This window comes from Crinia signifera, chromosome 7 (assembly GCF_055691185.1).
Source record: "Crinia signifera chromosome 7, ASM5569118v1, whole genome shotgun sequence".
Taxonomy (NCBI): Eukaryota; Metazoa; Chordata; class Amphibia; order Anura; family Myobatrachidae; genus Crinia; species Crinia signifera.
In genome coordinates, this window is record NC_139223.1 from 12,049,449 (window position 1) to 12,063,136 (window position 13,688).

At 42.4% G+C, this 13,688-nt stretch overlaps 1 protein-coding gene across 1 annotated transcript in view; it reads right to left on the minus strand.

The window, feature by feature from the left end:
* Nucleotides 1-13,688, minus strand: part of LOC146021068 (serine protease 53-like) — a 97,002-nt gene that overhangs the window by 21,578 nt on the left and 61,736 nt on the right. Inside the window, exon 6 of the mRNA XM_083154869.1 lies at nucleotides 1,431-1,645. Within this exon, the coding sequence (XP_083010995.1) occupies nucleotides 1,431-1,645 (215 nt within the window). The remainder of the gene's footprint in view (nucleotides 1-1,430; nucleotides 1,646-13,688) is intronic.

Below are 13,688 nucleotides of genomic sequence, written 5' to 3' on the forward strand. Positions count from 1 at the left end.
TAAGCAGTGCAGTTGGGAGGTATAAACGGTCATTTACACAACAGGGTGCCAATATGCACGAAGCGGTATGAGCAGGGTCACCCTCCCGGCCCCCCGGAAAGGTGGGCAACCCTCCCGGATTGCGGCTCCCCCACCGCGGCGTTTAAATGACCTTTTCTGCCGATCTCCGGAGAGGGGGCGGGGCTAAAGTGTCATCATCGCGTCGTTTAGCCCCGCTCCCTCCATGGACATCGGCAAATTGAGGCACAATATGACATCATGGGGCGGGGCTTAATGATGTCATGTTTAAGCCCCGCCCCCTGAATGCCTGCTGAAAGTCTCCTTTCCGGGCTTCTCCCGGAGAGGAGCTTTCTAAAGTCGGCAACCCTGGGTAAGAGAACGTTACCGGGCTCCATACAGGGCAGAACCGGTGATGTCACGTGGCCAGTGGCAGTACAAATAAAGCTTCAATTTACTAAAGCTTCTAAAAATGAAAAGTGCGGATATTAGCGATGATAGAATTGTTAAACATCCGCTCATTTCATTTATAGAAGCTTTGGTAAATTTACCCTTAAGCGCTTGGTAGAGATAATAAATTATTATGGCATACCTCCCAACTGTCCTGATTGTCGCGAGGCAATCCTGTTTTTTGGGTGGACTGTCCTGCATCCCACCCATTGTCCCACCGTGGGTGGGTAGTTTGTAGTCCCCCCTGCCAGCCGCTGCTCTACTGAGCAGAGAAGACACTATGCGCACAGAATCTATTCAGAGAGGGACCAATATTTGGGTGAATGCATATGTCCTGCTGTCACCAATCCCAATGTTGGGAGGGATGTTATGGTCACATATCACTGTTGGTTTTGGGATCAGAGTATCATTAAGTATAGAAGGGGGAACACATGTAAGCAGAGGGAAAGGTCGACATGAGTTTCTCCAGATTTTATTTTTAACCTTTACATGTGTCGACCATTTTCATGTTGACATTTTGCTTGTTTCGACCTTCTGGCTATGATGAGCTAGTGCATGTTGACCCTTTTCATATGTCAACTCATTACTGAACAACCTAGTGACTGTCAATCTAGACATTGTGGACCCATTATCCCAGAATCCTCTGCTCCAACCTTACTCTCTAATTACACTCCCCCAAATGCCTCTCAATCTCTCCTTGCCCACGTCTATAGCAGCTGATGTCCTGTCTCCGCTGTGTACTGTATATTATTCTGCGGCCTGTCTGTGATGTACATTATCCTCTAACACCTGGGTCCTCAAACTGCGGCCCTCCAGATGTTGTGAAACTACAAATCCCAGCATGCCTTGCCACAGTTTTGCTATAAGGGAGTGTTAAAACTGTGGCAAGGCATGCTGGGATTTGTAGTTTCACAACATCTGGAGGGCCGCAGTTTGAGGACCCATGCTCTAACATGATGCTCAGCATCGGTTGTAATACTCACAGTTCAAAGCAGTGCGCAGCCGTCAGTACCCACTGGTTGGAGATCAGGGACCCCCCACAGATATGGGACCCCCGGTACCGCAGACTGATCTGCCAGGGCCACTCTCCATCTGTAGCAGCTGTACCGCCGACTATCCGACTGCCAATCACTGGGGTCCCGCAGATTGGCGCAGCCGCAGTGGAGACCACAGACGTCGGATATACTGAAATATAATAAAGTAATCAATTTGCTTCTTTAACGGTTTTCCAAATATTCTTACATTTGGGCAACAAATTAAAGTTGTATTCAACATATCTGACAGACAGGATTCCTGGTGAAGCACAGGGAGAGTGCCTGCACCTTACCCACATCGCACCTGGTTCAGTTGTGAGCGCAGTGTCATTGACATATGCAAATGACCAATAATTTAATTCTCCTTGTGCATCCGAGTCATACATAAGGCTGTCTGTACACAGGGAATTCCGTACAGGTAACGGAGTAGGCGGAGATAGCGCCGGCATGTTGCCGAAAGTGGTTAGGTACAAAGATCCCCAGCGCCATAATCCTACGCAGACACTGCCATAGGCCTGGTGCAAATGTCCATGGTGCAATACTGTGGCACATGTGATCTGGGATTTCTCTGTGGCGTAATGTGAACTGGTTACTGCACTTCGACACATTTGTGATGCTACCGTAGATATATTTACACAATATACTGGTTAATTATAGTGTCAGCATAAATGTTATTAGTAGGAGCCGAGACAGGTGTTACCCTTATGTCTCCAAAAAACTTAATCAATCCCTGCTGAAATCTCATAGCAGAATACAGATGTGTCCTCACGCACTGGGGCCCATATATTAAGGGATGGCATTGCGATCTGGGCAGCATTGCAGTATGCGATCCTTCCCTCAGAATGTACCATCCTGCAGACGTCCCTGTTCTCTGCTTCGCCGGGTGCTGGGTGGTCTGCGCATGCGTGGTCAGAGATGCTGGCACTCAAAGGGTGAAAACTGTAACTGTAGAGGATGCAGCATGATAGGTTGACACTGTCTAGGTCGAAAGTAGGTCGACAAAAATGGTTGACACGCACAATTGATCCACACAAACAACAAAATCAACTTGAGCTTTTCACTTTTTTTCCTCCATCTTTTACATTTTCTTCGTACTTTACCACCCAGTTGAGGGAAGCGATGGGTCCACGTGGTGAGGTGTCACCACTGACACCACAATAAAACGCGAAATAATCCATGCTGGCATTTTCCCTCGCCAAACTTTCCCATATCGACCTTGGGTGTGTAGACTTTTTGGTGTCAACTGGCATGTATTCAATGCTCCTATGTCGCCGTAAATAACGGTGAGTGTGCATGTTTTTTGGAGAGTAGTGAACTTTTCTCTCATATTTTGTGCTTCCCTGTATTCAGCTCTGTTGCTTCTCCAAAAATATTTTGCGAAGCTAAGTCAGTTCACCCTGCACTTCTCCCCGGTGTTCGCAATGTCTGTTCAATGGGGATTTTAGTGTCTCTCTCAAAAAGTGTATTCAATGCACAAATTGCGAGTCCTGCTGGTTTCTTTTTTTAGAGATGTTCTCCATTTTTCCCTCGGCATCTTTTTTAGGTGAAATGTAGGGTTATCTTTGTTAAAGTTGTTTTTTTTTTTTTTATGGCTTATAAATTTTAAAAAAATGTACTCTAATGTATTTCTTGCAAGTGCCATAATGCTGTACTTCTATATTAATTAATTTGGAATTTAATAAGTTATTTTAATGGTAACCAATAAGAAATCATTTTGGAATGCTCCTTGTAATTTCCCATGCTTCCTCTCTTCTTCCTCACCTAACCCCCAAACAGGCTTTTAAACAAGCTAACAATTATAAAATAAATTACATAAAAACACAGGGCAAAGAAACAATGCTAAAAGCACAACACAAGGATAAAGGCCAAACAGAACAAAATACACCCGTCTGCACAAACCCAATTAAAATAGTCACACAGCCATTTGTTGTAAAATAAATACTGAACAAAACATTTACCTTTCTAAACCTTTGTAAAAAAAAATACAAGTCCACAAATGCGAGGAACACGCTGCTGAGATGAACACCCTGCTCAGGAATATCCCAGTCTGTCTGACCAGCTCACGTGGAGAGCAGGAGATAACAGATGTCTCCAGTTACAGCTCTCCCATCTGAACTCGCATAATTATGCTAAGTTTGCAAAAGGGGCTGGCGAGCTGGCCACACGTTGAATACTGAGGAAGTCAGAAATGAGGAAATAAGAAAAAGTGGTGAGCACTTCAGCGAGATCACAGGGACACAGAACAGTGAGCGGTGAGCCAGACTCTCAAAAAACATTGAATACTCCTCAAAGACTTAGACACTATCAACCCTATGATCCCTACCGAACTGTAGGTATATAAATATGTAAATCAGCTAAATATTAAAATATAGACTATGAAGATACAAAGAGAATTGGAAATAGTGTTGAAATGAATAATGCATTATTATTATTATTATTATTATTATTATTATTATTATTATTATTATTATTATTATATCCTTTTATACATATTCAGTATTATTATAAATATTACTATACACTTTATACCAGTGGTTCCCAACCTGTGTGCCTAGGCTCCCTGGGGTGCCTCAGGACTCTTGCAGGGGTGCCTTAGGTTGGTGGACCAGGAACAATTCATATTATTTATGGTCAATGTACCAGGCAAAACCAGTGCTGGCGGCTGCCAATCATAATATATGTGGACAAACAGAAGCAAATCCTGCCCCTCACCAGATAACTGTGACATAGGGCCTTATTCTAGTTCACTCTTTCTGACGAAATCCTTCTATGTGCACTGCAGGGGGACAGATGGAAAATGTGCAGAGATAATTAGATTAGTTCCTTGTACAAAACTCCTTCATTGGAATGCAAATAGACAGGATGCAAAGTCTAATAAGAGATCTGTACTGAAGGGGGGAGAACATCGTTGACCTCTCTCTGGACAATGTTGATGCAACCCCAATCTGGTTTATGAGGGGATGTTTATCTGACATCCTGGCTCTTTGAGCAACAAATCCTACAAATCTGTTTAGTATTTCTTTAGAGTGACATTCTAATTATTACTAGAGTAGAATCCTCCTTTCATGTACAAAGGATCAGTTACTTAAGGTGCCCACACACTAGAAGGATCTGCGATCATAAGATGTGCGCATAAATTAGCCTTCAAATTTTTTGCCTGTCCTGGACAAAAGATTTCAGGCAAGCGCACATCTTTACCAAAGATTTATCTTAAGATCCCGTGTGCGTTCCTATGGATCTTTTCTTAAATCTTCTGATCTTTCATGCAGCACGTAAGATCAGAAGATTTAGCAAAAGATCCACAGGAGCGCGCATTGGACAGAAATCAGGCGATTTTCGGCTGATTTATTGGTAATCGGCCAATCGGCCAAAAAAACGTTCTAGTGTGTGGGCACCTTTAGGGACATTCATTAGTGTCCAGAATGAAACTGGTTAAAACTCTGGAGGGTGGGAGTAATGAGGGAATCTGCAGGTATAAATTGCCTGTGGTACTTCTTGGGGATCTACCCATCACCTGTGGTACTTCTTGGGGATCAGCAAGCAGGCTGGAACAGAACCAATACTTGTGTGTAAGATACTGGTCTGTAGTTTTCATCCCTTTTTATTTTATTTGAGTTGTATTCTTCTGTGTGTATTTTTAAAATATATTTAATCAACTTTGTAACCATTTTTGTAACTTAAGCTCTGAAGTATTCCTGGAAATAAATAATGCATAATTCCAGTTCTGAATTTGTGTTCATAGGATTTATGCCAGAGTGCGGCTTTATGCTACAAGCCTTGTTATACATTGTATTGTGTGTCCGTTGAGAATGCAAGTGCCCCATCGAGTCTTGCATTGGTGGCAGTGACATATATAGAGGACCCGTGTGTCCAAAGTGAACCTCCAGTCACGGGGCTGTTCAGATTTGCGTATCTGGAGGAATGACCAGTGGGTCCATTACAGTAACATTAAAGTCACCGCGGATTAGGCTTCCGGGTCCGGCACGATGCGGTGAGCACCTCTGTGACGGAGCTCTGGGAGTGACCGCTCAATATCAGCATTAAAAGGCAACTAAAGCCTCCAAACACCCCAGCAAACCTGAACCCCACGGCAGTGCGGCGTATGGACAGATTCCTCAAGCCGCCGGCTCCCGCTCAACCCGCTCTGCCTTCTCCCCAGAGAAAAGAGAAGAGACGCGCTGAAGCCAACATGGCGTCCGGCTTAAACACTCCACCCTCCTCCCCAGCCGCCAAGAAAGTTGCTGCAGCTAGTTCAAAAAATGCTGACAGACCACAGGTACGCAAAGTCTTAGATGCCCCACTTACATACACTGACATGGTTGATGCTATAAAGTCGACAGTGGGACCATTGTTGACACAGGCAGTGAATGACATCACAGCCCAGCTGCAGCAGCTGACCCACAGAATGGGGGGATGCAGAGCGACAAATAGGCAGCCTATCTCACGATACAGCACTAATGCAGACAGACATCATAAAACTCCAGAAAGACAATTACCAACTGCTAAATAAGATTGACAACATCGAAAATAGATCCCGCAGAAACAACATCAGAATAGTGGGCATACCAGAAACAATTAAAGATAATGCACTACTTCAGTTTGCTAAGCAAACGCTTCCTTCAATCCTAGGTATATCAGACCAGTGTAAGGACCTGGTCATCGAGCGGATTCATAGAATAGGACCCTTGAGAACCTCAGACACACGTCCCTGTGTAGTAATTTTTAAATGTCTAAATTACTTACACAAGCTAGCTTTTTGGACTGCCTCCAGAAAACATAAACCACTATTGTGGGAAGGAAATAAATTGATTCTTTTCCAGGACTTTTCCGTTGAACTCACAAGGGCCAGGAAAGCCTTTTCCCACATATGTAGTAAGCTGGTGCATGAAAAGAAAAAAATTGCCCTTTTGTACCCAGCCAGACTTCGTATAAACCGCGGGGACACCTTCCACGACTTCTTAGATCCCCGAGACGCCGAAGCGTTTTTAAATGATCAAGCAAAGGAATACTCGCAAGATATCGCCGACCCTTAAAGTTAGGATTAGTGCATTGGTCAAAGCACGACAAACAGTCACTTCGGTCATGCCTACACTAAATGGAAGCTCTCTCTTCAATGAAGGCATATGAAAATAATATGCTCAATTTTGCCGCAGCATCTACACATATCTATATATATATATATATGTATAGCATTATGTTTATTTCAATTGTTTTATATTTGTATATCACCTATGGTAATTTCCTTACAGATTCCTTTAGATAATCATTATGGCAAGATATGATTGTTTCATAGTTTGATGTTTCTCTAGACATGCAGAATGTCTATGTTCTAGCTCAACTGTTTAATGTCCTGGGGTGTGCATTCCCAATTTAGGACAAGGTCACTACCCAAGGAGCACCCTCCCCTAACAGAGGTTTTGCCCTCCGCAGTAAATCTCTGCCGAATGTTATTATGGGTAGAATGTTTCACACATACCCTTATATTCGAATATCAAACCTGAGGTCCCCTATCATACCTCTCGTTTCCCTTTCCTTCATCTTAAAGTTACTCATGCTTTTGTTTACACATTCCCTCTTTACTATTACCCCTCCCCTCATTTCCCACTTACAGTGGAATTCTCTCAAGGTAAAAAACATCACACAGAAAATGAGACTAACTATGAGCTACTCCCTTGTTTGTTTATTATAGCCCCCTTAACATTTAAAATTGGTACACTTAATGTAGGAGGTATACACTCCCCCGCGAAAAGGCGTAGAGTGTTACAGTACTTGCAGATGCAGAGAATGGACGTAGTCTTCATCCAGGAAACGCACCTGACCCTAAAAGAGACCCTGAAACTTAATTTATTTGGATGGGAAATACTAGCATCATCCCCGTTTAACTCCAAGTCAAGGGGAGTTGTCCTCCTAGCTAGAAAATCCCTCCAGCTATCCCCCTTAGATATCTATAGCGACCCGGAAGGGCGCATTGTCTGTGCAACAATCCAACTTGCTAACAACTCATACAAATTATGTAACATTTATGCACCTAACGCATATGACAAAGCTTTTTTCAGGAAAATTCTCACATTACTACTTCCCCATTCTAACAAAAATATGATTATCTGTGGAGACCTGAACCTAGTATCATCAATTTTCTTAGACCGATCCCATCCCCCCACCAGACCTATTCACCTCCCCAAATTGGGTATTCCGTCTCTGACATCCCAATTACAAACAACAGACATATGGAGAGCCCTGCACCCTATTGAGAGAGAGTACTCATGTCTCTCAGCAGCACATGCAACTCTCTCGAGAATAGATTATACCTGCATTTCAACCCATCTACTTCCGAAAATCTCAGACTCTGCTATAGAAACAATTACAGTTTCAGACCATGCGTTAGTATGGTTTTCACTAATCTCAGAACAATACCCCTCGACCAATAAAATCTGGCGCTTCCCAACTAATTTAACCAAATCTCCCCAATTTTGCTCGATGCTAACTGAAGCATGGCAGAACTACACCTCAGACAACTCCCAATGCTGTGAAACTGATCCCTCTCTGTTTTGGCAATCAGCCAAATCAGTTTTGAGAGGAAAAATAATTTCTTATTCAGCTTCTACCAGACGTAAACAGGCTCAAAATTATGTTTTACTTCAAACAGCCCTCACAGAGACATTTGTTTTGTATAAACAGAACCCTAACCCCACCTCAAAATTAACATACCTTACAGCAAAAGCCAAATTTGAAGACCTACTTCAAGTAATAGGTGATAAACACCTTTTCTCCATAGATTACCGTTTCCACAAGTTCGGCAACAAAACGGGAAAGTTGCTTACCAATCTACTTAGAGGCCCTAGACACCCTATGCTAGTACATCCTCTTAAATTAGAAGATGGAACTTACACTAATGACCCTCAACAGATAGTCCAAATAATGTCACAATTTTATGAGAACCTTTATTCTATCCCGACCTCCAACACTCCTGACCAACATGACACAACAAACTCAAACCTCAATTTCCTTAATTTATTCACCCCCTTAAACGCTTTCCCTCAAATCTCATCTACTCAAGCAAAAACCCTCCTAGAACCAATCACATCACTGGAAGTCATATCTGCGATTCAACATATGAAAACTATGAAAACCCCAGGTCCTGATGGATTCGCCATAGAATTCTACAAAATATTACTTCCACATATCACTGATCACCTAGTGGCAGCCTTTAATTATATGATCACCCACAAGTTATTTCCCTTATATTTTAATAATGCGATAATCAAACTTATTCCAAAACCAGGTAGGGATTTATCTTCTCCAAGCTCTTATCGCCCAATTTCATTACTAAACTTGGATTACAAGATTCTAACAAAAATCATTACGGAACGTCTTAAACGTTTACTACCTGAAATTATCCATTTTGATCAAACTGGATTTATTGCGGGACGCCACTCGGTGATCAATGTCCGTAGGGTTCTATCGGTGATCCAACATACCCTTACTACTCAGCCTTCCTCTTGTAAATTAATAATGACCCTAGACGCAGAGAAGGCCTTTGATATGATTTTATGGCCCCATTTATTCCACACCCTAACATGTTTCGGCTTTCCTTTCCAATTTGTAAATACCATCAAGGCTATGTATGTTGGTTCGTCATCCCGGGTTCACTGCAACAATTTACTTTCTGAGTCCTTCGCCATAGCCAGAGGTACCAGACAGGGGTGTCCGTTATCTCCACTTCTCTTTGCAATAGCAATTGAACCTCTGGCTATGGCTATACACAACAATCCATCTATACATGGAATTAATGTCAGAAATGTGTCTTTAAAAGTCTCGCTTTTTGCAGACGATATGATTTTGTTCATATCAGACCCAACAACAAGTGTTCCCGTGATCATGGACCTTATACATAAATTTGGAAAAATAGCAGGTTACAAAATAAATGTTGATAAATCTGAAATCCTTCCCCTAACAACATTACCCTCATCACTCATCGACTCTCCGATACTAACTTCGTTCAAAATAATCAAAGACAAAATAAAGTACTTAGGCATTAATATACCAGCCTCGCTACCTAATTTATATAAATACAACTTCTCCACAATATTACAGAAAATATCTAATTCTATTGATAACTGGATATCCCTACCTTTATCTTTATTGGGTCGCATAGCAGTTATCAAAAGCATAATATTCCCCAAAATTTTCTATGCTATACAGATGCTCCCCAATACCCTGTTTCCCTCGGATTATGCACAATTCCACAAATTGTTAACCCGCTTCCTCTGGGCGGGCAAAAAATCAAGAATATCCTTGAAGAAACTCCAAATGCCTAAAGAAAAAGGAGGTATGAAAGTGCCTAACATAAAACTATATACTATCTCAGTCTTTTTTAGGTATATAAGTGACTGGTTACTAGACACTTCAAATTATACATGCCCAGAATTAGATCTAAACCTTCTACACCCCTACTCCCCTTCAGGTCTCCTCCATTCAGATCCTTCAAGTATTCCCCCTGAAATTCTCAATAATATCATACTTCATGACACATTTTACATATGGCTTTCCCTGAATAAAAAGCTACGCAGAGATTCTCATAGTTCTCCATATGTCCCAATATGGGGAAACCCTGCTTTTACTCCATCCCTAGACAACAAATTCTTCCAGGAATGGAAAGAAAAGGGCCTAAAAAATATCTCCATGGTCTTTGTTCCTGGGGGACAAATGCGTTCATTCTCTGCGCTGCAATCCCAATTCAGCTTACCGTCCAGACAATTTTTTATGTATTTACAGCTACGTCATTATATTTCTTCCCTCACTAAAATCTGTTATGCTCAAAACTCCGCTGACTTTGTGAACACCCTATTGAGATCAATACCTCGCAGCCCGTATCATACAACAATGCTATACTCCTATTTGATCGCTAAAGACTCAGATAACATATGGCAAAACATTACTACCCAGTGGGACTCCTTCACACCGCCATCCATGGACTTTCTAGGTCATTTGGTGCAGCCTACAAACACGCTACCTCAGCTTATTACCAGGAAGTTCATCTTCGTTTTCTACACAAAGCCTACATCTCTCCAGCCCAGAGGAAACACTGGGTGCCAGAAGAAACTGGACAATGTCAGAAATGCCACCACTCCTCAGCCTCCTATATACATTGTAATTGGGAATGCAGAAAAATTAAACACTTCTGGTATAAAGTCACAGCTTTTATCAACAAAATATTCCTATCTCAAATTGAGTTAAATGTCTCTACTCTAATATTTGGCAAATTCAAACCTCAATCCCTTGGAGGCCCTGCCACGTCAATTCTTCCACTCCTCATAAAAATTGTAACTATTTCTAAGAAGCTGATTCTAATAAATTGGACACAACGAACACCCCCTAACCTTTCGCAATTAACACACAAACTCCTCCAACTTCTTTATCTGGAAAAAAAATCCACCGTGATGCAAGATCGTGGAAAGGGAATATCAAAATTTCTCAATACTTGGGATCCCTTCATAAAATCATTACGCACCTCCACCCAAGAAGATATTTTGAAACCCTTTACCTGGCATCCCACTAATCTTGTATTATTTTCATAGAGACATCGATCGAACTTCCTCCTACATAATATTTTGAATATGTACCATTGTGCCAATAGGATAGTCAGCTCAAAGTTGTATTATGTTATACATGTAAGCTATTATATAGTATATGGTCTACTCTATAACAGACATTCTTATGTTATAATTGCCTACCTTGAGTACTTACACCTTCTCGAGTAAAATATAATTACTAATCTCCACATCCCTTTCTCCCCCCCCTCCCATTCTTTCCCCTACATTCCTCATCCCCTTAAATATCCATGTGCTTTCCAATTCTTCTATCCCCATTCTTCTCCGCCCACTAATAAAGCATACTCTACTCTCTCCTCACCTTTACATAACCCCGCTTTCTTAAAATATTAGATTACGTGTAAATCAATCTCTAATACTTTAACCTTAGCAATTACAGACTATCCTCGAAATTCCTAATATACTGATCAGACGCTCTACCAGCAGGATTGAAGTATAACTTACTATGTATAACTATATATACTCACACTTCATTGTTACATAGCGTAATCCTATATAGATGAATATGTCTTATTGTTCTTATTTCTACCGTTTCATATTGTTTGCACCTGAAAAATCAAATAAAATTTATTTGAAAAAAATAAATAAAAGTCACGCGGATTATCACTGTACCATCTTCCCAAACATTCAAATGTGCATATAATGAATAGAGAAAGGGTGCGTTAGGACCCGTAGGGACATAAATACAAGCAAGAGTAAAACGCTCACTTTCAATATCCACTTTTAGTACTAGATATTGCCTTCAGGGTCAGCTCTATCTTCTATTACCTAAAACAAGATATCCCTAATATATAGAATGATCTGCTAGATTTGGAGGTATAAAATGTGACTGTGATTAAGTGTTATGTAAAATTGAGATTCCTGGAAGAATAAAATATCTGGTCTAAATCATTTGAGATGCTTCAGTACTTTCTTCTTCTTCTTCAGCCGGGTGTTTAAGACCTCTACATTCCACATAAAAAATGTAAAAGTGTTTTCGTCTTAGTCTTATTTGTATTGATTTGTGGTCTAAATGTGATTATACGATGCCTGTTGGGATGGATTTCAATGACAAGGATATCTCATAGAAACCCTACATCATGTCCTTCAGACGGATTGAGAGTGAAGTCCGTACCATCGATTTTGTTCCTGGCAAGACTCCTCCTAGAGGGTGAAAGTATCCCCTTTACTCCCTGAAACACAAGTGATGACAAGTTATATCAAAGATAACCTTGCCTAGGGGTTCATCTGACCATCTTCCTCACCTGCTGGCACAGGTGAAGAAAAGAGATGGCTGCCTATGTCCCTGCATTGATTACTGTGGGTTGAATGAAATGATAGTGAAAAATCGCTACCCACTACCACTTACCACCAAATTATTTGATTGCGTCAGTGGAGATATCATTTTCATGAATCTAGATTTAAGAGGTGCCTACAACCTTATCAGGATCCAAGAGGGTTATGAGTGGAAGTATTCTATCAGTCTTTGGATGCCTGATGGAATGCCTGGACATCATCCACTCATAGATCACAGACATCCCACTGCTATATCGCCACTGACCAGCGCAAGTCTGTCCACGTGACCGGAAGTGGGGCAATAATGCTCCCAGAACTAGACCGGAAGTGGGCGGAAGTGAGCCGTGGTCAATCCCACGGACAGGGCGCCTTCTTTTTGACGTCAATAGACAGGGCCAGATTAACAATGGGCCTGATGGAGCTACAGCTCCAGGCCCACCCTCCAGGCCCATTTAGACCTTAATCTGGCACTGAATAGCAGCATTATACCGGCGTTAAACCGAAGGAAACCAGAAGGCAAACAACAAACCAACATTACTTCTGAAGGACTGCATTAAAACCACATAACTCAGGAACATCATGTGGCCTCAACTTACCTTTGCCATGAGAACACCTGGAACCAGGCCCACTCCCCCCAGCCGGGACAGGAGGGGGACAGGAGGCGCATTGGCCATGGGGCCCCGGCACTACACCCAGAGGCCGGTAGGACCCCCCCAGCAGGCCGCACCAGCTCCGGCCAAACTCTGCAGCGGCCGCACCCACCCCCACTAACTCTCTCCCGGCCTCACTGACTGACTCTCCCCCCCCCCCCCCACACTGGCTCTCCCTACAGGATGATGTCCTGTTGAGCCCTTCAAGATGGCGCTGCAAATGGCTGCCTGGGAACTGTGCACTCAGCCATATGTAACCCCATATCTCCTTTGTGATAACTGTACTGTCTTTGCTGTTACTGTTTTGTCTTTGCTCATATGGTTACCTACCTTGCTGCTGCAATGACCAGTGGTGCCGCTAATGGCTGCCTAGGCGCTGTGCAGCTCAGCAGGTAGGTGTTCCCTGTGTGATAACTGTACTGTCTCTGCTTATATTGTTACCTGCCTGGCTGCTGCAATGACCAGTGGCGCCGCTGATGGCTGCCTAGGCACCGTGCTGCTTGGCAGGTATGTGTTCCCTGTGTCTATATCCCCCAGGGTAGTTCTAGCCTATACCTGTATGTGTTCGCATATCTGTCACTGTTTAACTGTATCTAACTGGCTGTTGCACAGCAATCCAAGTCAAATCCCTAGTATGCGCAAGTATACATGGCCAATAAAGTTGATTCTGA